Genomic DNA, 21,650 nt, shown 5'->3' with positions numbered 1-21,650 from the left:
TCTCGATGGCCGTCGGTTGCAGTCCCTGCTTTCCTGAAATGGAAGGTGCGGCTTGTAATTCCTCGTGGTCTGGTTATTTTTTGTTTGAGAGAGAGAGCTCTCCCAGGCTGGCGTGAGCACGTTGTAAACCGACGCTGCTCATCCCATTACGCCGGCGGTCCGATCGCCCTCTACGGATCCCGTTTTCTATGATAAAACGGACGGCCAATATCAATCCCCTTCGTTTGTTTTCGGGGGGACCCAGCCTTATATAATTTTGTTGGGGTGGACCACGCCGACAAAATGGACGGTCTGGATTTCCCGGAAAACGGTCGGGGTGGCTCACTTAAGGGTTTGAAACCCATCCGTTTCAAATGATGCAATGGCGGGAGAGAATTTCTCTCAAATTTACAAAGAGGGTCGGTCAACAACCCTTTGACCGTTCCTCCTTATCCAGTGCACGTCGTGCACCATAGTCCAATGTGTACGCGTGCCTTGTATGGGGTCTAGGACGATGTTTGTGATAGATCTATACCGACCTTATGTTTAGGGTTTCTGGTTTAGGGGCCCCGGCCCAGTTTGGGCCATATGTGATATACAGGTGGGCTGTATAGTTCTTTTTGGGGCGAAATTTGGCCCATTCATTGTGATCCAATGGTCAGATTGGTCTGGTGGGTGGTTTCAACGGTTTAAGGTGGTCCTAGAGTACACCAATCGTCCGGTTGGCCATAAATAACTCTTTAAGAGTTGCTAGCAGGTGTATTGTGCCAATGTAACCTAGTTACTTGTTCAAAAACTGTGCTAATCTAGGGGCTTGTTGAGTCTTACCTCCTGGTTTGATGTTGGGTTTGTCTAGGCATCTCTCGTTCTGGGTGGCTTTTATCATTGACTGGGAGTCCCAGCCTATACGTGTAAGGTTTAGGTTGGTTTAATTTTCCTTAGTCCTTATAACCGGCGTCCTCAAGGTTAACACCCGTGTATCAAAGGCACGGGTGTTACAGGGCACAAGACAAAAAAAAAAAAAAAAATTACAATCAACCTTGAGGAGCAGCTCCATGACCACCTTTCCACCACAAGGATCTGCCTCATTCTTTCCCTCATGTCTTAAAATGATCTCTCCAAATGGATGGACCATCATGGTGAGGCTCACAAACCTCGGTGATATCACTTCATAGGCACACATGCATGTACAATTACTGTTCCACACATGTGACAACATATTGCAAAATCTAATCCATCCATTGGGCAAATTTGACCTTGTGCATGTTTTTTCAAAAAGAAGATATGTTGGAAATTTTATTCTATCCATCGTTTAAGTTTTTATACATTAGATTAGGAAATGAGCCCAAAAATGAAGCATATCCAAAACTTAAGCAGGGCGCCCTGCATGACAGGAAATAGTGGGCGAGGAAATGTTACGTTGAAGCCTTCTTGGGCTCCACCATGATGTTTTGATGCCATCCATACTGTTCATGAGATCATTCCTACTTGGATGAACTGAAAGCATAAAAAAGTTAGTATAATTGTAAACTTTCGTGGCCCTACCAATGAGAACTTTCAATCCTTACTGATTCATGAGCTGCAGCCCATTTGAATTTTAAATCTGTCTCATTTTTTGTTCCATGTCTTAACATAGTCTAAAAAAACAGATGGACGAGGTGGATTTCTAACAAACATCTCAGTAGGCCCACCTGGTTCTCAAGCGGATTGCCCGTTACCTAGGCATGCATATTCCAATGCCCGAAGCTATATGGAGCTTGCAAAGATGTTCATGACAAATCCACTCCATCCATCTATTTTTCAAGATCACAATAGAGCAAGATTCTAAAATTAACACAGATCAAAAACTCATGCAGGCTATACCACACGAAACAATGGGGATTGAATGCCTAGGGGTGGTAGAAGTATTGTATCGAGATGATATTTGTGCCTACAGTTGACCTGAGTGGTAAAAGCCTTATGAATGGTTTGGATAGCATATAAACATCATGGTCAACTCCAGGGAGGTTTTACTTGTGGATGTTTCTATTTCCATGTTTCGTTGGGATGTAACTTGCTTGATTGCGATTAAAATGGACCCTCGATCTAGTGGTCATTATGTATTGAACTAAATGGATTGTTATTATGGTCTAAATCTGAAAAACATGTAATGGTGTTCTTGATTATGTGCATTCTTATATATGAGAGCTGTCACCCGTGGTTTCTGGTGGAGGTTTATCATGGTATATATGGATGCTGTAGCACGTGTCGTTAGTCATGATATCATTTTACTAGCTCCTAAACCATCGACTATTGAACCGCGTAGGGAATCTGGCTACTCACACTGTCAGTGGCTAATCTGCGTCCCACTTGTACGATACAAACAAACAGTTAGAGAAGTTGACCATGACTTTACCATGTGCGATTATTGTAGACCTCTCCTTCTAGTGTCACTCGTGGAGTTGCCGCGGGCTCAAATGCCGTTTCATGACTTCAAGATTACATTCCCAATGTAAACCCGAGGCTGGTGACCTTGCCATGGAGCGTGTATGACCTGTAACCTGCTGGTGAAGGTCATCCCACCGTAAAAGGATGCTCAAAATCAGGTTGATCCAACCATCATGTGGATTTGAAGGCAGGTGGATTGCCTGTGAGCGCTGACAACCGCATGAACTTTTCAACGGTGGGGCCCACCATGATGTTTGTGAGCAACCTATTGTTACTCGATTTCACAATTCGGTCACGTGGTTGATACAGGTGTGCCAAAATTAAATGTGCAGTTCAATTCAAACCGAACAATTATGACCCAATGACCAAGATAGGTAGATGTGTCGGAATGGATTGTGTGTGACCGATATCAAATAAGATCGGTTTAATTGTTGAGTTTCAATCGCCACAAATCTCAAGAGGTTGGCCCTTGAGCTTGATTGGCAGATTGATTCCTTGTAAGGAGCGTCGTTCAAAGATGAACTAAAAACAAAGCCATTGAAGCGCGTTGTGCATTGTTTTGTAGAAATACAACCTGTAGAAGATTGATGCAAGCAAAGCAAAATTACCACAAAAAAAAGAAAAAGAAAAAAGAGAGCCAAATCAAAATCTAAAAGTTAAAAGAGAAAAACAAGATATGAGATACAAAGATTTACATGATTTGGCCATTCAGCTAAGTCCACGGAGCCACAATACAGAGATTTCTTCCACAAAAACAAGAGACCAAGGGCATCAAGCTTACCTCCCACTCTTTCAGTGTATAAGGAATTTCTCACTAAAGAATTTCGGCAGATAAAAGAATTGTCACTCTCCCCACATATATTCCCCCTCTATTGACAACACACCTGGAGAGAGCCCTGGCTTCCGGCCTACAAAAATAGGATTCACATGCACACGGAAAGGGGCAGAGAGGCATGTCATTTGAGGAAACCCTTACATGCTTTCAAGCGTATGAATCTCCACCACATCAACCTTCTGCAGTGTTAGAAGAAAACCAAAATAGACCCATATGAGGAGGCAATACATCAACCCAGTCTTCAATAAAAAGACCTATTGCCCTTGTTGCTGTTAGACAACAGGCCAAGCCCTCAAAATTAATGTTGAAGCTTCCATGTCCTATCTATAGATGATTCATGGGGCTGTAAGAGATTAATGGATTAAAAGGAATTACATACAGAAGAAGGTTGGCTAACCATTGTTTTCATACACAAGGGGCATGTTCGACAAGAATCAAGGCCTGATCTCTGGGCAGAGTTACATTGGAGCCCACCTGATGCATGGCTCGGCCAATGTAAAGCATTATTGGCATGTGGACTCAGCAAAATTATCCCTGCAATTTTGATACCATCTCCAATACAAATTCACATATAAAGGCAACAATACTATAATCAATTTGTTGAAGAGATGCTAATTCCAAATGCCTCATCTTCCTACTATGCTTAGGCAGAGCACGCGTACGGGATTTGGGACTTCATAATATTTTCCCCCAACAAACATGCTGCACCCAAAAGATCAGAACCACCCACTGATCAAGTAAGCAATGCATGCAGCTTGAATGTAGACCATTGAATACCATTTTTCTAACCAACAGTTTCTTTGCAAGTTGGGACCACATGATAAATATCACAGGCTGTGTTCGCGCTAAGGAATATTCACATGGGGGCTGTCCTATATCCTGCACACATTCTCCACATTTGTACATATGGTGCATTTCGCTTGAAGATGAGGCATCCCGAATTAGCATATACATCATTGTTCAATTGTCCACCATGCAACTAGTGCAGGGGACAAAGGTTAGATTTGACAATCATGGTTACAAAAGGAATCTTAATGGTTGGTAGTTTTAGTTATATAAGGAACCTTAATGGTTAATAGTTTTGGAGTTCTCAAGACTAATATGAAGACAGATGAGCCCTAATAAGAGACATGGATTTCAGCTTTTGGAGACGCTCTTGGGAAAGCCAGTAACCTCTCGGTAAGATTGAGCAGGAACTCCGGCTGGCTGCAAACTTCCTCTAGAATGCTAATATCCATTTTTTCCATCACAGTCGAGTTGCTGAGCAAAAATTTCACAAAGTTAATTTCATTCTCAGGCTCATCAATCACAGATTTAACTTTAACATCGGTAGGAGTGGGCTCGTAACCATTCACAGGAGTGGGATAGGAACTCAAGTCATAAATGATAACAGTTTTGAGGTGCTCAAACAGCTTATAGAAACAAAGCTTCTGTGACTTCCAATACACCCTTTCATCAAAATCATACTTGTCCTCCCAATTCAACCGTTGTTGGCTGCGGTAGTTGTGGATCTGGAAATTTCAACAAACGAGAGAGAGAGAGAGAGAGAGAGAGAGCCACATCATAAGAACATAAAAATTCAATATTTTGAAGGTGAAATTTGGAGAGAGAGAGAGAGAGAGAGCCACATCATAAGAACATAAAAATTCAATATTTTGAAGGCCAAATTTAGAGAGAGAGAGAGAGCCACATCATAAGAACATAAAAATTCAATATTTTGAAGGCGAAATTTGGAGAGAGAGAGAGAGAGAGAGAGAGAGAGAGAGAGAGAGAGAGCCACATCATAAGAACATAAAAATTCAATATTTTTAAGGCCAAATTTGGGGGCTGTAGATAGGCCGGGTTTGGGTCTAGGAACACTATAGGAGGTCCCGGATCCGATCAGGTTTGGGTACCCATTGTCTTTGGACCTTGGTTTCTAGTCTGGTCTAGGTTGCTTAGAGGCATCTGCATATTCAGACAAAACCTGATGGATGAATTGGATCTCACAAACATGCGCCAGGATGACACATGCGTGGTGTACATGGGCTCTCTAGCATGGGTGTGGCCTATGTAGATCTTAATCAATTGCCAGACTAATTAATATATATACAGTATTTATCAAAATAATTAATTTATACGTTAACATATAATGTTACTATTAAAATTAATCAGTACTGGCCTGCCTAGAATTTTAACCGGGTCCAAGCAGGTGGACCCAAACCCGAACCCAACTGATGCGGACACAGGTGCATTCAAGGTGTACCAACGAAGAAAGCGCCAACCACAAGTGCCGTCCTTGTGGATAGGCGAATATTGAGGAGCTGAAGACCTTTCACATGTGATTGGACATATAGAAGACCCCACTTAGGGAAGACACATGTGAAGGAAGATTGGAGAAAGAGGATCGAGCGCCCAAACTTTCCCATACTTATGTTATTTGCACGTTTTTTGACTTAGTTAGGGGTCTTTTAGTAATCTTATATCTTTATTTGCTTATCCTAGGGGTATTTTAGTAATTTTATGTCTTTATGTGCTTATTTAAGTGGGGTAAAGCCCTAAACACGAATTTGAACTATTGATGAATGAAAAGCAAACCCTTTGGTTGCCTCCTTCCTCTCTTCTCTCTAATGGTGCTTCTTCTCTCCCCTTGATCTTCTTCTTCTAATTTCTTCTTGTGCCCCTCCAACTTCCTCAAGGTAATAACTTTCTTTCTTCTATTTTTTTTGTTTTGGCTAATTCCTCTACGATCAAAATCTTGAGAACCGATCTAAACCCTAAATCCCCAAATTCTCAAATCCCTAATCCAAGAAACTTCTTGGTTCTTCGGACTAGTGATCTTCATTGATCGATTGGGTGTGACCATGCAAGATCGGGAGGTCTCATCCCTCGCCGGATCCAACCTAAGTAGTAATTGAATTCCATACTCCATGGTTGTAGTGATGGCCCGCTCCATTGCATGTTTCCTTTATGATTTTCTCAGTTATGATGATTATTGTTAGAATTTTAGATCATTTATTCCTTTTATTTCCGCTGTTTAATTATCTCCATGAGCATGCATCATAATTAGGGCTGTCCTGCGTCAAATTTGGTATCAAAGCCTAGGCTTGCATGGTTTTTGTCTAGATCGAGTTATCAAATTAGGGTTTTGATTTTTAAGTTTAACTTAGGAAAGTTTCAGGTTTAGAAAGTTTTCAATTTTAGAAACTTTCCAATTTTAGAAAGTTCCTAATCTGGAAAATTTTCAAATTTGAGTTGTTTCCTGTTTCAACTTAATTGTGTCAGTTCATAGTAGTTTTGCATTCATCGCATTCATCTTGAAAGTCATAACACCTAGTAGTCTAGTTAGGTAGAGTTTGGTTCAAGTCTTCATTGTATGCCCACGAGAAGAGGTAGAGGTTTTGGACTTCAACCTACCATGAATAACGAGCAGTTATCTGAGCAACTTGCTCAATTGATACAAAAGATAACCGCCCTAGAAGCGGGTCAAAGGCGTGAGTTTGCCCGCCTTGAGAACCAAATTACCACCACCATGAATAAGGTGGAGCAACTAGAGGCGTCCCAAAAGGAAAACCCCGCTGTAGGGGAAGATGCGCACTCCCAAGTGGAAGGAATCATTGAAGAACGTGCTGCCACACGTGGTGGTAGTGAGGATAGAGATCGTGGTAACGGTCGTGGTGTGGTGCGAGAGGCACGAGCCACATATGGTCATCAAGACCGTTATGATCCAGATGAGCGTGCGATGAAGAGTGTGAGAGTTGAGGCCCCGAGTTTTGATGGACGCTTGGATCCCAAGGCATTCCTTGACTGGGTTGCTGACATGGACCACTACTTTGAGTGGTATGGCATGTCGAAAAACCGTCAAATGCGGTTTGCTAAGATGAAGCTTGTGGGTCAAGCCAAGCTCTTCTGGACCAACACCGAGCGTAGGATAGAGAGAGTTGGTAGAGCCCCTATCACACATTGGTATGAGATGAAAGAGAAGTTGAAGGAGAAGTACCTTCCTCTCTCATACCGTCAGAAGCTCCTTGACCAATGGCAATCCTTACGCCAAGGGTCAATGCCTGCCGCTGACTACATCGCTAAATTTGAAGAGTATGTGATGCGATGTGATATCCGAGAAGACCCTCTAGTAACGCTCTCGCGTTTTAAGACGGGCCTTTGTGCGGACCTTCAGCGCGAGCTTATTACTCGGCCCTTAACGGACTTAGATGAAGCATATCAAGTCGTGCAGGAGTTAGAGCAATATCTGAAGGCTCCTGTTGTTCGTCGTTTTGAGTCCCGAGACTCCAATGCTAGATCTAGTTCTCAAGGAACTAGACCTAATATTGGTAATCAACCTAGGGCACAGGCGACCATTCCGCCTAGGCCTAGGGAGGACAAGGGCAAAGGGGTTCTTGGTGCCGGTCCTAGTAACATGAGCCAAGTGAGGTGCTATGAGTGTGGCAACCTTGGCCACATATCTAATCAGTGTCCTACGAAGAGCCGTGGGAGAGCCTTAGTTATAGGCGAGTCTCACGAGGGTGGAGATGACCAGGGTGATTATGAAGTTGAAGAGTATCACCCTGAAGGAGGACTTACTGATGAAGAAGTGGATGGAGAAGCAACGCTTGCAGTAGTCAGGCGTGTGTTAGCTCAGTCTAGAAGTAGTGCTGACTGGCGTCGAAGCACTATCTTCTACACTATTGCCAAGTGTGGTGAAAAGAATTGTAAGGTGATAGTGGACAGTGGAAGTTGTCAGAATGTGATTTCCACTAGCACCTTAGATCGCTTAAAACTGAAATCCACACCTCATCCAGACCCGTATAAAGTTTCTTGGGTTGACAAGACATCCCTACCTGTCACCCAGCAATGTCTAGTCCCCATCGAGTTTGGGTCATACAAAGAGTCCCTGTGGTGTGATGTTTTACCTATGGATGTGGGACATGTTATCCTAGGTAGACCGTGGCTATTCGATAATGATGTCACGATCTTTGGCCGTTCGAATGCGTGTACTTTTATATATAATGGTAAAAAGATCAAACTTAATCCCATGCCACCTGAGAATACACTAGGGAAGAAGAAGGATGAGAAGGCAAGTGAGCCTAGAGAAATGGGGAAATCCAAACCTAAGTCTTTACATATAATCAACGCAAGAGAGTTTGAAAAAGAGGCTAAGGAGGATTCTATGGTGTATGCCCTTGTGGCTAGAGAAATTACACTTGAGGTTCCATCAGAGTTGCTCTGTGAGGTGACCTCGGTCCTGAAGGAATACAGTGATGTATTTCCTGAAGACTTACCGAATGAGTTGCCACCTATGAGGGACATACAGCATGCCATTGATCTTGTCCCAGGGTCTACTCTACCGAACCTTCCTCACCACAGGATGAACCCTGCAGCGCATGTAGAGTTGAAGAAGCAAGTTGATGAGCTTCTGCAAAAGGGTTTCATCCAAGAGAGTATGAGCCCGTGTGCCGTGCCTGCATTGTTGACGCCAAAGAAAGACGGCACGTGGCGCATGTGTGTGGACAGCCGTGCCATAAACAAAATTACTGTCAAGTATAGGTTCCCTATACCTAGACTTGATGATATGCTTGACATGATGGCCAGGTCCACTATATTCTCTAAGATAGACCTCAAGAGTGGATATCACCAAATTCGTATACGCCCAGGAGATGAGTGGAAGACGGCATTTAAGACGAAAGATGGGTTGTACGAGTGGTTGGTCATGCCCTTCGGCTTGACTAACGCACCTAGTACTTTCATGCGGGTGATGACCCAAGCTTTGAGGCCGTTCATGGAAAAATTCCTAGTGGTGTACTTTGACGATATTCTTATTTATAGTGCCACTAAGGAATCACACCTTGAACATTTAAAGAAGGTCTGTAGTGTCCTTAGGAAGGAAAAGTTGTACGCTAATCTTAAGAAATGTGCATTCATGTCTAGCCAAGTTGTGTTCTTAGGATTTATAGTGTCATCTGAAGGGATGCAAGCAGACCCTGAAAAAGTCAGGGCCATAGTTGAGTGGCGAACCAAGGAACATTCATGAGGTGCGAAGTTTTCACGGCTAGCAACTTTTTATCGTCGGTTCATTAGGGGTTTTAGCACGATCATGGCTCCCATTCGAGTGCATGAAAAAAGGAGAGTTCGTGTGGTCTAAAGCTGCCGTCAAGGCTTTTAAAGAAATTAAGGGCAAGATGGTGGAAGCTCCTGTCATGCGTCTACCTGACTTTTCTAAAGTCTTTGTAGTAGCGTGCGATGCGTCTGGTGTCGGTATAGGTGGAGTGTTGAGTCAAGAAGGACACCCAGTGGCCTATTTCAGTGAGAAACTAAATGAGGCAAAACAAAAATACTCCACTTACGACAAAGAATTTTATGCGGTAGTGCAATCCCTGAGACATTGGCGACACTACCTCCTACCGCAAGAATTCGTTTTGTTTTCTGACCATGAGGCTTTGAGATATTTGCATTCTAAAAAAAAACTCAACCCAAGGCATGCCAAGTGGGTAGCGTTTCTTCAGGAATATTCGTTTGTTTTGAAACACAAGGCCGGGGTTGAAAACAAACCAGCGGATGCCCTTAGTAGGAGAGTGGCGTTGCTCAACTCCTTGAGTGTAGAGGTAATCGGATTTGAGCAACTGAAAGATGAATACCCCATATGTCCTGATTTTGGGGGTACTTACGCGTCGCTCTCTAGTGACCACCATATTATGGGTGAATATGTTCTTAAAGATGGCTTTCTTTTCAAGGGAGACAGACTTTGTATTCCCCGTATGTCCCTTCGTGAATTCCTCATCTGGGAGCTTCATTCAGGAGGGATAGCTGGCCATTTTGGTCGTGATAAGACCATTGCCCTCGTGGAAGATCGTTTCTATTGGCCAAGCCTTAAGCGAGACGTAGCCAAAGTTTTAGGGCAGTGTCGAACATGTCAACTGGCAAAGCAAAGAAAGCAAAATACCGGGCTGTACACGCCATTGCCAGTGCCACATGCTCCGTGGCAGGACATTAGTATGGACTTCGTGCTCGGGCTTCCCAAGACTATAAAAAAGCACGATTCCGTTTTTGTCGTTGTGGACCGTTTTTCTAAAATGGCGCATTTCCTCCCATGTTCGAAGACGTCAGATGCGTCTCATGTTGCTCGTATCTTTTTTGATGGTGTGGTGCGTCTCCATGGGTTGCCTAAAACCATAGTGTCTGATCGTGATGTTCGATTTACTAGTTATTTTTGGAAGACACTGTGGCACATTATGGGAACTCGTTTGCAATTTTCTACTGCTTACCACCCACAAACAGATGGTCAAACTGAAGTGGTAAACCGTAGCCTTGGAAATCTTCTACGTTGTCTAGTGGGTGAACATGTTAAGACTTGGGACCTAATTTTACCAACTGCTGAACTTGCTTATAATGGGTCAGTTAATAGATCTACAGGGTTGAGTCCTTTTGAAATTGTAAGTGGTTATAAACCTAGAATGCCCATAGATCTCTTACCTATGTCTGTTACCCAATTCTGAGTCAGCCGATGCATTCGCACGCCATATTCATGATTTGCATACACATATTAGACAGCGGTTAAATAAGAGTAATGATGACTATAAAGTTTCAGCTGATTCTCATCGTAGAGTGCAAGAATTTCAAGAAGGAGACTATGTAATGGTGCGAATAAGGCCAGAGCGATTCTCTCAAGGATCAGCAAAGAAATTACAAGCGCGTAGTGCTGGACCATTCAAGATATTACAAAAGGTTGGGTCCAACGCGTATCGGATTGACCTTCCATCTGAAATGAGCATTAATCCAACTTTTAATGTGGAAGATCTAGTCCGTGCCCATACTCCCATTGTTGATACATCATCCCTTTCATGGCCTTTTTCTGAGTTTGCTACCCAACCCCTTCCACCCCCTCCTCCACCCATTACCCATAAAGAAGCAATTGAGGAAATCTTGGATGACGAGATAGTATCCACGAGAGATGGGGGTTTCCAAAGGTATCTTGTCAGGTGGAAAAACAAACCATCGTCTGAATCTACGTGGCTGTCGGGCGACGCATTGCAGGGTATTGATCCAGATCTACTTGAGCGCTACAAAAGTTTCAACTCGTCGGGGTCGAGTTTTTCTCACCCGAGGGGAATTGATGCGGACACAGGTGCATTCAAGGTGTACCAACGAAGAAAGCGCCAACCACAAGTGCCGTCCTTGTGGATAGGCGAATATTGAGGAGCTGAAGACCTTTCACATGTGATTGGACATATAGAAGACCCCACTTAGGGAAGACACATGTGAAGGAAGATTGGAGAAAGAGGATCGAGCGCCCAAACTTTCCCATACTTATGTTATTTGCACGTTTTTTGACTTAGTTAGGGGTCTTTTAGTAATCTTATATCTTTATTTGCTTATCCTAGGGGTATTTTAGTAATTTTATGTCTTTATGTGCTTATTTAAGTGGGGTAAAGCCCTAAACACGAATTTGAACTATTGATGAATGAAAAGCAAACCCTTTGGTTGCCTCCTTCCTCTCTTCTCTCTAATGGTGCTTCTTCTCTCCCCTTGATCTTCTTCTTCTAATTTCTTCTTGTGCCCCTCCAACTTCCTCAAGGTAATAACTTTCTTTCTTCTATTTTTTTTTGTTTTGGCTAATTCCTCTACGATCAAAATCTTGAGAACCGATCTAAACCCTAAATCCCCAAATTCTCAAATCCCTAATCCGAGAAACTTCTTGGTTCTTCGGACTAGTGATCTTCATTGATCGATTGGGTGTGACCATGCAAGATCGGGAGGTCTCATCCCTCGCCGGATCCAACCTAAGTAGTAATTGAATTCCATACTCCATGGTTGTAGTGATGGCCCGCTCCATTGCATGTTTCCTTTATGATTTTCTCAGTTATGATGATTATTGTTAGAATTTTAGATCATTTATTCCTTTTATTTCCGCTGTTTAATTATCTCCATGAGCATGCATCATAATTAGGGCTGTCCTGCGTCACCAACATGACCCAACTTTGAAGGCCGATACATTGGACACAAACCCCGTGGCTGTTCTAAATGGGGTCCAAATATCGGACTCGAAGCCATTTAGATCAAGATGGGTTCCCTTGACAGCCTACGAAATTTCAGTGGGTCCCTACTATCGTGTGGTCAACTACTTGAGCATGACATTTCATGTGTGGGAGCATCATGTGTGGCTGTTTGCTTGGTCTAAGTGCACTAAGTGCATTGCACTTAGATGGACTTAAATACACTAGATGAGACCATGATATAGTAGGGTATCTGAAATAGATCAATTAGTAAATTGTGTTTCGAGTATATACTTTTAATAATTCATAAATAAATAATAAAAAAGGAACATGTTGCAAACTTAGATGCATTTGGACACATCTAAATGCACTTGGATGAACTTAGACATACTGAGATCCATTTTCTACAAGTACAAAGCTTCATATTCAATCTGGGCCTCGTCACTTACCATGAGGCCCAATCTAACATAAAGCTTTGTCCGTTTAAAGTTGACCTACAAAATGCATATAAGTGTGACTAAGTTCATCCAAATCACTTAGAGGCACTTAAATGCACTTAAATGAACTTAGACACAGTTAAGATGCATTTTATCAAGCTTGACATACAAAGCTTTGTATTGGATCCAAGCTATTTACGTACATACATGTGCGTGTGTGAGGAAAATGATTCAAGTACCATGAAACTTCTTTCATTGAATCATTTGTGGGTCTCACTACGATATGTTGATGACATGCACTCTGGTGATCAGACGTGTCACCTTCCATTTGGACATGGGACCAAAAATCATACCAATCCACGAGTCAGGTGGGCTAGACGACAATGAAATGGTAGTGGGGAACACCCACCCTTGATTTCATGGGGCGCCCACCATATTGTGTGTATGCCATGCAATCCATTCACCTTAAGCATGTGCCCTAGATGAAGGGATCCTGCAACCATCAAGTCGTTTTGACACTCTTGTGGGCCCCAAAGATCAATGTTGGGTGTCCCCTGAATTGGTTCATACCATGTGGCCGACCTCAATTTTGGATCGGACTGATTTTAGGGACCCTGACCTATTGAACTAGCACACATCTGATTGATGGGTCGGATGTCATCAACATATCATGGTCGCCCCACACAACAGTTTTGCCATAATTTCGGTGAAAAGGTCTGCATTGAAATAATTTCAACAATTTAATGAGGACATTCATGCATGAGAGAGCCCATCTACACGCCAACCATGCCAACATGGCACACGTGTGAGACCCAATCCATCAAATGGATGGGTCCAACTATGTAGATGTCCTTATTAAACCTGAACCCATGTTCAGAAGACCCATGGGGTTCCCAAAGCGGATTCAAGTCCAAGACTTCAAATTTGGTACCCATAATTGAACCTGATAGGACCAAAACCTGATTCCTTAAGGCAATTCAGCCAGGTATGGGTATACCAAGACTCGACCTGAACCAGACCCATAAACAGCACGCATCATTGACCACATTTAATTGTTTGGGTAATTACATACCAGTGGGTTACCTACTAGTTTGTGCAGTTAGCTTCTCAAGCATGACCTTTCATGAGTGTAGCTGTGCTTAGTGATTTTCCTAGCAACTACCCCTCCATGACCTTAATTTGGCTGCTCACCCATTGGGGCGTGCATGCAATAACTAGGCTATAGGTCAATACTTGGTCAGACTGCGTTGGAAGTGAGTGGTGTCACTTGGGCCCCTACCATGGCCAGTTCCAAGAGCCCAAGTAAAAGAGTAGGCTTGGTGTCTAGTTGGTAGTCGACATAAAACTTTTGCCAATCTACTACTTTGAAGCCAACCTCAAATTGCTAGGAGAGAAATTAAAATGACGGTAATGGAATTCAAAATAAAGGATGAGCCACCTCATATCTAGAAGGGACTGATTTTGCATTAGTTCAACTTTAAGGTGCAGTCCACCTTATGCACCACTCAAATGTCCAACACATATTACACATTGGTATAGGAGTCAGGTTGCAAGTGAAGTTCACGCGTAGTTAATAATTCCTCTGGATTAGATTATTGTGATTGTTTTGTAGTACGCACCTCCAATAGAGGTTTCTTGTCCAAATGTTGAATAAGAGTCTCAAGGGAACAACAACTCTTTAGCAAGTGGGCAATCCCTGGGAGCTCCCATTTACTCAATCCTATCATCAGATCCAAACGTGTGGAATTCATGGATAAAGCATCTACACATTGTAACTCCCTTAAAGATAGAAGCTGCAGACAAGAACAAAGAAAAAAAAGAGAGAGTAAAAGAAAAGAAAAACAACAACAACAAACAAAAAATACAAACCTCAATGCAAGGTCTACGTCTAGTTGCCCACTTCCCGTAAGGCATCATGCAGTTCACTCATTCGAGGTGTTTATAACTTTAGTTTAATATACTTATGAACAATGAAACAACTGGCTTTTACAAAGAGATGAGAAATCCTACACACCAGGACTTAACATAATCAGTACTGTCAGCAGGCTGCAGCTTGGGCCAACCAAAATCAGTATTTTGAAAGGTCTGGGCAGGACCAGTTCAAAATCCTTGCTCAACTCAACCCAGGCCAAGCCCATTGAGCATTAATGTTCATCAATATAAGGAAAAAGGTATATGATGGTGGCAGCACTTAGTATGGCATGAAAGAAGAACCCAGGCTCCAAAAGAACTCTCAAGGATCATAATAATAAAATGTCCAAAAACACATACCTGAATACACCAACTACATAATTTAAGGTCTTTAACATGTCGAAGATCTTCAAGAAGTCCCTTCAATGAATTGATGTTGTGTTCATAGCACTCATGGCAACCATTATAAAGTTCTTCCTCATAATCAATGCTGGCCTCGACAAGAGACTGTAAGTTCTTTATACGATACTCTCTCTGCGGCTTGTTCCCAATTAATTTCAAGGACAACAGATTTGGGGCATAAATCTCAATCTTAGTAGTCATATATCCCATATCATCAAAACCATTTCCAAAAGCAATGTAAAGGTCATCATAATCATGATCATCATAAAAATGATAAAGGTCAGAGTCCATAACTGTTAAGCAATGAAGCTGCCGATTTTCAACAAAGATGTCGAGATTCTGTGCAGAGCTGCAGTCTTTGACAATAATGTCTTCCAAGAGTGGACAATTGGAAGTCAAATTTTTTATCTTGTTAGCAGACAATATAATCCGTGCGAGATAAAGAGTTTTGAGAGAGCTAAAACTCGTGGAAGTAGGTGGGTCGAGAGCAACATATGTCAATGATAGCGTCCTTAACGATCTACAGTTAAACATAAACGGAGTCAACTTACGTTCATCATAATCCTCAACCTCTACAAATGTATTACCTTCGCCAGCAAAGGCCAAATCAAGTTCCTCCACATTATGGTCAACTGCAAAATGGATCCATGAACTAACTTGCGGAGGATAGTGGTCTAGTTCTAGAGAATCGAAATGGACACGAAAATACCGAACCCCAATATGGAGAGATGTTGATTTATCGATAAAGGTGGTACTGTATTCGATAGGTCTCAAGATCCTCTCATGAGAGGGTCCGAAGTTGAAATCCATCGTAGTGATGGATGTCCATACATATCTCCATCTTCTCGACAAGAAGCTTGTCCTGAGCACATCCTCCATGTGAAGGAAAGATAGGATGTGAAGAAGCAATGAATCAGGTAATTCACTGATCCAATCACAACCATGTTCTTCAAAATTCTTTTCTAGGATGTTGATGTTATTCTCCATTGATTCGCATCTACAGTTTTCCAATTCATCTACATTTTTCTTTCAGTGAAGAAAGCCTGCTGAAAAGAGGAATTCCAAATTCACAAGGTGTAAATAGAAAGGTAGGGAAACATTCTACTGTGTGTTTGCCAAACAGTGTTAATGGCATACATGTCTAGAAATCCAACTGAGCATAAGCTGGTGATCAAACGCTGATCCAATGTCCTTAAGCCCCTGAATTTTCCCATAAAATTTAAATTGCTAAACTTTTTTCTTTTTAACCATCCATTTGATGGCCCCCAATTGGGCTTTTATGATTGTCCACTCAGTGTGATTTTTAAGCTGAGCTCCACCCACAATGCTAGGGCCCACAATGTGGACAATCTGGATTGGTGTGCTGGTAGATAAGTGACAGCCAATTAACATGGTGTAGCAAATGCAGACAAGAGCCTGACCATAGAGTTTAATGTATTTCAAAGCAAATAAAATAGGGAAATGAAATGCAATGTGACATTGAAGAAGATTAACAATCTTTCTTTTGTAAATAAACATATTTTCAACCTTGTTGTTGGATGAATTATGCAAATGGTACTGATTCAATACCTCTGAAGGCATGGGAAGTACCAAGCATCCATGTTATTGCTAGGGGTGGCAATGGCTCAAGTCATCCCGTAACCAGCCCACCTCACTTCCAAGGCAGGTTTTGGTAAAGCTAAATGGGTAGTCAGTAAGGTCCGTTTCAGAAAATGTGACCCATTTAAGTAAATGGGTTGGGCTCGGGTTAAACCCTATCCAACCTGACTTGTCCATATAATTATCAATGGGCTAGGCTAGATGATCCAGCCCAAACCGACCCGACCCGACCCAAAACCTGAAATAGATTAATAGAAGTAGACACATGCACATAACAATTAGACAGATGCACGTAATGTATGTATGTTTGTATGTATCCACTAATTGGATGAGGCTGTCATACTTTTAGCTCCATAATCTTTTTTGAAACTAAAGTGTGGTCATGCCACGTCAGATTGGTCCAGCCCGACCTGATTACAATTAATGGCATGTTTGGAATGCGAGATTAGGTGGTATTGAATTGCATTAGGTGGAATTAACACCATTATTACACAATGATTAAATATATGCCAATACAATGGAATTTTGACCGTCCGATCCCAAGTTTGGAATCAAATTCTCTCTTTGGGAAAAACACATTAATTGAAACCTTCGTTCGGTTGACCATGGAACTGTAATCAATGAACCAGATTTCACAACTGATGCCGCTCAAATATATGCAGACACAACTCGAGTGTCACATGTAAAGGGCGCATATTGATGACCAATGTGGATAAAACACATACATCAATGTGGGGCCCACAGGACTTCGGATTCCTCCAGAAATCCTGCCGTATCTCCCGTTGGAACCGGATGATATAATACCTGTATTAATCCAATCCTTCCCATTAATTCCAAACACGGGATGAAATTTACATTGGACCAACTGCAATTCCATACCACCAAATCTCAAGTTCCAAACAGGCCCTATGGTTCAGGTAAGTGGGTCGTGGGCCAGAATTCTTGGCCTGTTTAGTAAAATGAGTAGGGCTTTGGGCAGACCTTGACAAGATCTGAACCATTCATTTGATGACAAAATAGTAAATGAGCCATAGCACAATGATCATACTGTTTGGAGCCTGGACAATGACAACCCTTACAAATGGAGAGGAAAAGACAGAAGCCTGCAATGACCAATTTCAGACCGTAGATGGTGTTCCCTTGCTTTGGTTGAAGGAAGATCAACAGTAGTGTCCCCCCAGAACATGGCCCCATGTGAATCCATCCATGTGAGGATGAGACGAGGATTGCGTCGCAGGGCTCTGTGGGGCCCACCGTGATGTAAGTGCTTTATCCACGCCGTTCATAGTTTTTCTCAGATCATTTTAAGCTATGATCCAAAAAATGAGGCAGGTCCAAGGCTTACGTGCACCACAAAGTGGGGATTGAACGTTCACCATTAAAAACTTCTTGGGAGCTGGAGAAGTTTCTAATCAAGCTGATATTTTTGTTTTCACTTCATCCACGTCTACCTGACTTTATGAATAGGTTGGATGGTAAAAAAAACATCATGGTGGCCCTTAGAAAGGTTTCAACGGTGGGTGTCATTATAACTGCAGGTTCCTTTGGTGTGGTCCACTGAAGCTGTGGACCTGCCTTGTTTTTAGAATAATAGCTTAAAATGATCTTAGAAAAGCGATGAACGACGTGGATAAAAAATTTACATCACGGTGGGCCCCACAGAGCATTACCGTCCGGGCGGGGGTAGGACGCAGAAAAGGGAAAAAGAGGAAAATGGATTTTACCTGTAACGCGAGAGGAGAAAGGGCGGGAGTCGGAAAGGAAAGAGGAGAGAAGGTGGGAGTACGGGAGATGCGATGATTTTAGAAGGATTCTCGTTTCCCACTTAGGCAAGTCGCGCGAGTGAGATTTCAGGGGGCCTCGCCGCACATGTGACGGACGTGACGTACACTTGCGAGATCCTGACGGTCCATTCCAGTCAGCGGGTGAGCCGCGAGCTCCTTTTGCCTCAGCATCCAGCACAGGCCAATCATGGGGGATCCGATGATCGAACCCGTCTAGGCACTATAATAGGACGCGGATTGCCGACAGTAGCCAGGTAGCTACTGATAGTGCTCTGTTGAGTCCCACCATGATGTATGTATTTTATCCTTGACGTCCATCTATATTTTTTCAGATCATTTTATGACATGAGCTAAAAAATGAGGCAGATCAAAATCTCAAGTGTTAATCGTTCGTTTGTTTTTCTATATTTTCATTTATTTTATCTGCCTATGTATGGTCATGCTAAACTGGGATTAGTGAGCTACATCCTTGGAAACAATTAATCATGCTAAAGGTGTAGTCGGTTAGCTTGTTCGACTCGACTTGACTCGACTCGGTTCAAAGCTAAGTTCGAGCCGAGTCAAGTTGATTTTTTGAGTTTGATAATAAGTTCGAGTTCAAGCCAAGTTCGAGCTGGCCCAACTAGACTCGACTCAGATTGAACCCAGTTCGAATCGATTTGGTTACTTTGATATTGATGTTGGTCACAAAGTTTTTGATAAAATGACTCAAAGAAGTGTTGCTGGTGGCAAGGGAGTTATGTATATGAAACCAAGACTTTTTTTTCCTTGATTCTTATGTTTCTTAGAAGGTGTTTGATAAAATACCTGTAAAATCATTGTTGTTGTCTTAAATACAGTGAGAGTGAGATTTTGAAGGTGCACTCCAAGTGTTTGTAAAAATGCTACAACGGCGAACTTGGCTTGAACTCGACCGAGCTGCTAACCGAACGAAGCTGAGCTGGCCAGTCAAGCTCGAGGACTGAGCCGAGCCCAGTTCAAGCTGAGGTCAGCCAATGGCCGGTTTGACTCGATGTACACCCACCCCTAGAAACAATTGAAAACGGGAAGTATCACCGTTAAAAAGTCTTCTAAATTGCATGTTGGGTTCAGGATTATGTGCCTATGCCATCCACTCATTTGGCACAACAATATGATGAATTAATTTCCTAGAAATCAGGACATTCCAGTACCAACAGGCCACACCATGTGAATTTAGAGTTTCCAGAGTGATTTTAAACCATTCCTATGGTGTGGTCCACCTACGTCTTGAAATGGGCTGATTCATAAGTTCGATGCGGAAAATGTGATTGTGCACCGAATGGATGAGGTGGGTTTAATTCATGTTTGTCCCCATGCAGCTCTTAGTTAGCACAAGTCAGACTGCATATTGTCCCGACACAACTTTACTTGAATTCCGACTTTCTTGACATTAAATAAAATTTTAAAATAAATAAAGAAAAAGAAAAAAAAGAAAAAGAAAGGAAAGAAAGAAGTTTCCTAACCCTCCCATTACAATCATGTCCTATAAACGTCGTATTTGTATAATGATTAGAAACATCCATCGCAAGTGCTCCTCACTAACTGATCACATATAAAAAATGATTACAACCATACTTTCCACTAGAAGTAGTTTTAGGGGATTTTAATTTTTTTTTATAGCTATGCCCCATCTACAGTGGGGCATGCATTTTCAACAGTCTAGTTTGTCTGCACATGCAATGAGTAGAGTTATAGGTGGGCATCGAGTCGAGTCGGACCGGATTGGGTTCAACGCGACTCAGTTCGATTTTTCATGAACATAACTGGAACTCAATCCGATCAGGGACTGAGTCTAGTAGGACTGACTCGATCCAATCCGAAGGGTTAGAGTTCGTTCGGATTTCGGATCGGATTAGTCCGGATTGACCATGATCCAAACTCTATCTAATGTACGATCGGATCTGAGTGGTCCTACTCGATTCGCACCGATTCAAGCCTTCGGTTCGGTTCAAATCGGGTTGGATCCACCGGATTGGGTTGGATTCGCTGGATCGGGTCGGATTCTGCCCAGCTCTAAGTAGAGTCCATGAATGCATGAGCACGTACAATCCACCATGCCCAAGTGAGAGTATGATTTTGCTCCTCTAATTTAAATAATCAAAGTTAATCACAATCAGATTAATTCCAAGTAGGGTAAATGAAGAGCAAGAAATTTGAGTCCATTTGGTTTTCTAACTTTCTAATTTCATTTCCAAGTACTTGTTTAAACCAGAGTTTTTGTAGCTCATAAATCAAGCATAAGATACAATTGCAAAGAACTATTATTTTTATAGTGATTTTTAGGAGGAAATAATTGATATTACAAAATCATTATTGTATTCAAATTGTACATGATGTCACCACACATTTACAAGAGTAAATAATCATTAACTATTTATAGTTTTAGTTGGAAAATCAAGATGGCCAAAATCTCCCTCCCTTATTATTATTATTATTATTATTATTATTTTAACATTAATTGGGCGTCCGTGCCGTTACCAAGAGTTATTATTACGAACCGTAATAACGTGTATTCAAACTGTGTTAGCATGTGGAGACTCAACTATGGACCGGGTGCTTCCCTGTTCTGCAAGTGGCTCTCACTTCAAATCCCAACCGTCCAAATTGTGGGACAATCTATAAATTGTTTATATCGAGGATATCAGATTCATTAGACAATTCTATCTTGACTTCCGTTCTGCTTCTTCTGTAATCTATTCCATCCAAGTACCAAGGCCATAGAACAAGTCCTAATCTAGTGCACATCACTCAGATGGTCACATGACTCAATGATCCATGACCCATTCCGTTCGATTGGTGTGTCCAACCATGGATGGAACACCATCTTCAAATCAAACGGTTTGGACAGTTGTACCCCTCTACTTGGTGCATCTGATCCCGTTAAACACTGACCATCGGCTATTGCCAATGCTCTCTTCTACCATCCATTTCTAGATAGCCGATCAAATGGTTAAGATAGCACTTCCCATCCCCTTTCATAGCCAGCAGGACCATATTAAAGGTGTGGATCACTGACCCAGTGGGCCCCACTTGCACAAAATGAAAACCTAAGTATACTGTGCACATCTTCACTGACTTTTACTAGAATCCATTTTATAAAACATCTCTGATCACAAGACAACGTTTCAATGGAGGCAAGAACTCCACCTTTGAAAGAATCGTCCCAATCTGAGAAAATCCAGTTTTTCAGGGGTCATGGCAAGATTATAAGGAAAGATTTCTTTAACTGAGTGAGATCGAAATTGCAACTGAATCTCGGAGAAGAGAACAGAAATTGGGAGGGGCAAAA

General features: G+C 42.2%; 1 protein-coding gene across 2 annotated transcripts; it reads right to left on the bottom strand.

Annotated features, from left to right (window-relative positions):
- Positions 1 to 4,258: 4,258 nt before the first annotated feature.
- LOC131236570 (F-box/LRR-repeat protein At3g26922-like) lies at positions 4,259 to 16,208 on the bottom strand. Of its 2 annotated transcripts, XM_058233844.1 has the most exons (3): positions 14,916 to 16,206; positions 14,264 to 14,437; positions 4,259 to 4,752 (listed from the first exon to the last, which is right to left on the bottom strand). In XM_058233844.1, exons 1-3 carry the CDS (start codon positions 15,942 to 15,944, stop codon positions 4,360 to 4,362), a joined length of 1,596 nt encoding a protein of 531 aa, XP_058089827.1. In that variant the 5' UTR covers positions 15,945 to 16,206; the 3' UTR covers positions 4,259 to 4,359. The 2 variants fall into 2 exon arrangements, with proteins under 2 accessions (XP_058089827.1, XP_058089835.1); XM_058233852.1 differs by lacking the exon at positions 14,264 to 14,437 and having other exon boundaries at positions 14,916 to 16,208.
- Positions 16,209 to 21,650: the final 5,442 nt, after the last annotated feature.

This window comes from Magnolia sinica, chromosome 1 (genome assembly GCF_029962835.1).
Source record: "Magnolia sinica isolate HGM2019 chromosome 1, MsV1, whole genome shotgun sequence".
NCBI classification, from domain to species: domain Eukaryota; kingdom Viridiplantae; phylum Streptophyta; class Magnoliopsida; order Magnoliales; family Magnoliaceae; genus Magnolia; species Magnolia sinica.
This window is presented reverse-complemented; position numbering and strand designations above follow the sequence as displayed.